General features: G+C 45.4%; 1 protein-coding gene across 1 annotated transcript; it reads left to right on the top strand.

Annotated features, from left to right (window-relative positions):
- Positions 1-6: 6 nt before the first annotated feature.
- On the top strand, positions 7-613 carry LOC110034721 (THO complex subunit 4A-like; the record flags this gene model as incomplete). Its single annotated transcript, XM_020738967.1, has 2 exons — positions 7-288; positions 467-613. Coding segments are annotated over exons 1-2 (312 nt in total), but the record flags the coding sequence as incomplete, so codon positions are not given.
- Between the last annotated feature and the right edge of the window lie 370 nt (positions 614-983).

Genomic DNA, 983 nt, shown 5'->3' with positions numbered 1-983 from the left:
TAGAATAAATAACTTCTTAGCTCCCTCTCTTGCCTTCTTCTCCGCTTCTCTTTCAATTCGTCCAAACGCCAAGCTCGATCCTTTAGGTGCGATTTCCCGCCTAACCTGGATTTCTCCGCGACGATGTCGAACGCGCTTGACATGTCGCTCGACGATCTGATCAAGAACAACAAGAAATCCGGCGGCGGAAACCGTAAAGGGAAGCGTAGAGGATCGAGCGGTCTCGGTCCGACCCGCCGGCCGACAAAACGCTCCGGAAGCCGGCCGGCCACTTATCCGCTTGGCAAGGTATGCTATGCTTAGGGTTCTCTTTACCCTCGAGACTGATCCCCATCTCGATCTCGATGGCCATCTCCATGCACATGGTCGGGTGGTCGCCTCGTACTTAGCGCAGCCACTCCAAGCTAGTTTCACCTTATGAATTCTTCTTCTTCTTCTTGTACTACATTGGAATTGTCGCATCCAGGCGCTAGAATCGGCATGGCAGCACGATATGCACTCCAATCGGATGCCGGCATATTCGTCTCCGGCGACTAGGGTTTCTTCTCTAGAGACCGGGAGCAAGATCTATATCTCTAATCTTGATTATGGCGTCTCAAACGAGGACATTAAGGTTGGCCTTTCGTTGAATTTTGCTTGTTGCTGTTTAAAATTCTTGACAGTCGCTAGTTGTAACTTCTAAGATATCAAATAATTAAGTGATTTGTCTCGGTAGGTTTATTCTATTATGCTATCGGTGCATTTGCGATATTTTTTAAATTTCTTGCTTTCCATCTGATCATTTCAACTCTCTAAAGAGAAGGCCCTTCCTCCCACATTATAAAACCAAGTTTCTCAAAGCGTCTGTACATGTGTATGGTATGGGAGACAATTGCATGTAATCTACTTTGGCTATTGTCATAATTTTCTTATTTTGGTTGGTTCAATTTATAAATGAGTGATTGAGTAGGTGGAGCCTCCTCAAGCCTTGAGTATTTTTTTTT

This window comes from Phalaenopsis equestris, unplaced genomic scaffold (genome assembly GCF_001263595.1).
Source record: "Phalaenopsis equestris unplaced genomic scaffold, ASM126359v1 Scaffold192719, whole genome shotgun sequence".
In the NCBI taxonomy this organism is placed as follows: domain Eukaryota; kingdom Viridiplantae; phylum Streptophyta; class Magnoliopsida; order Asparagales; family Orchidaceae; genus Phalaenopsis; species Phalaenopsis equestris.
The sequence above is the reverse complement of the archived record's forward strand: the minus strand, read 5'-3'. Positions and strand labels throughout refer to the sequence as shown.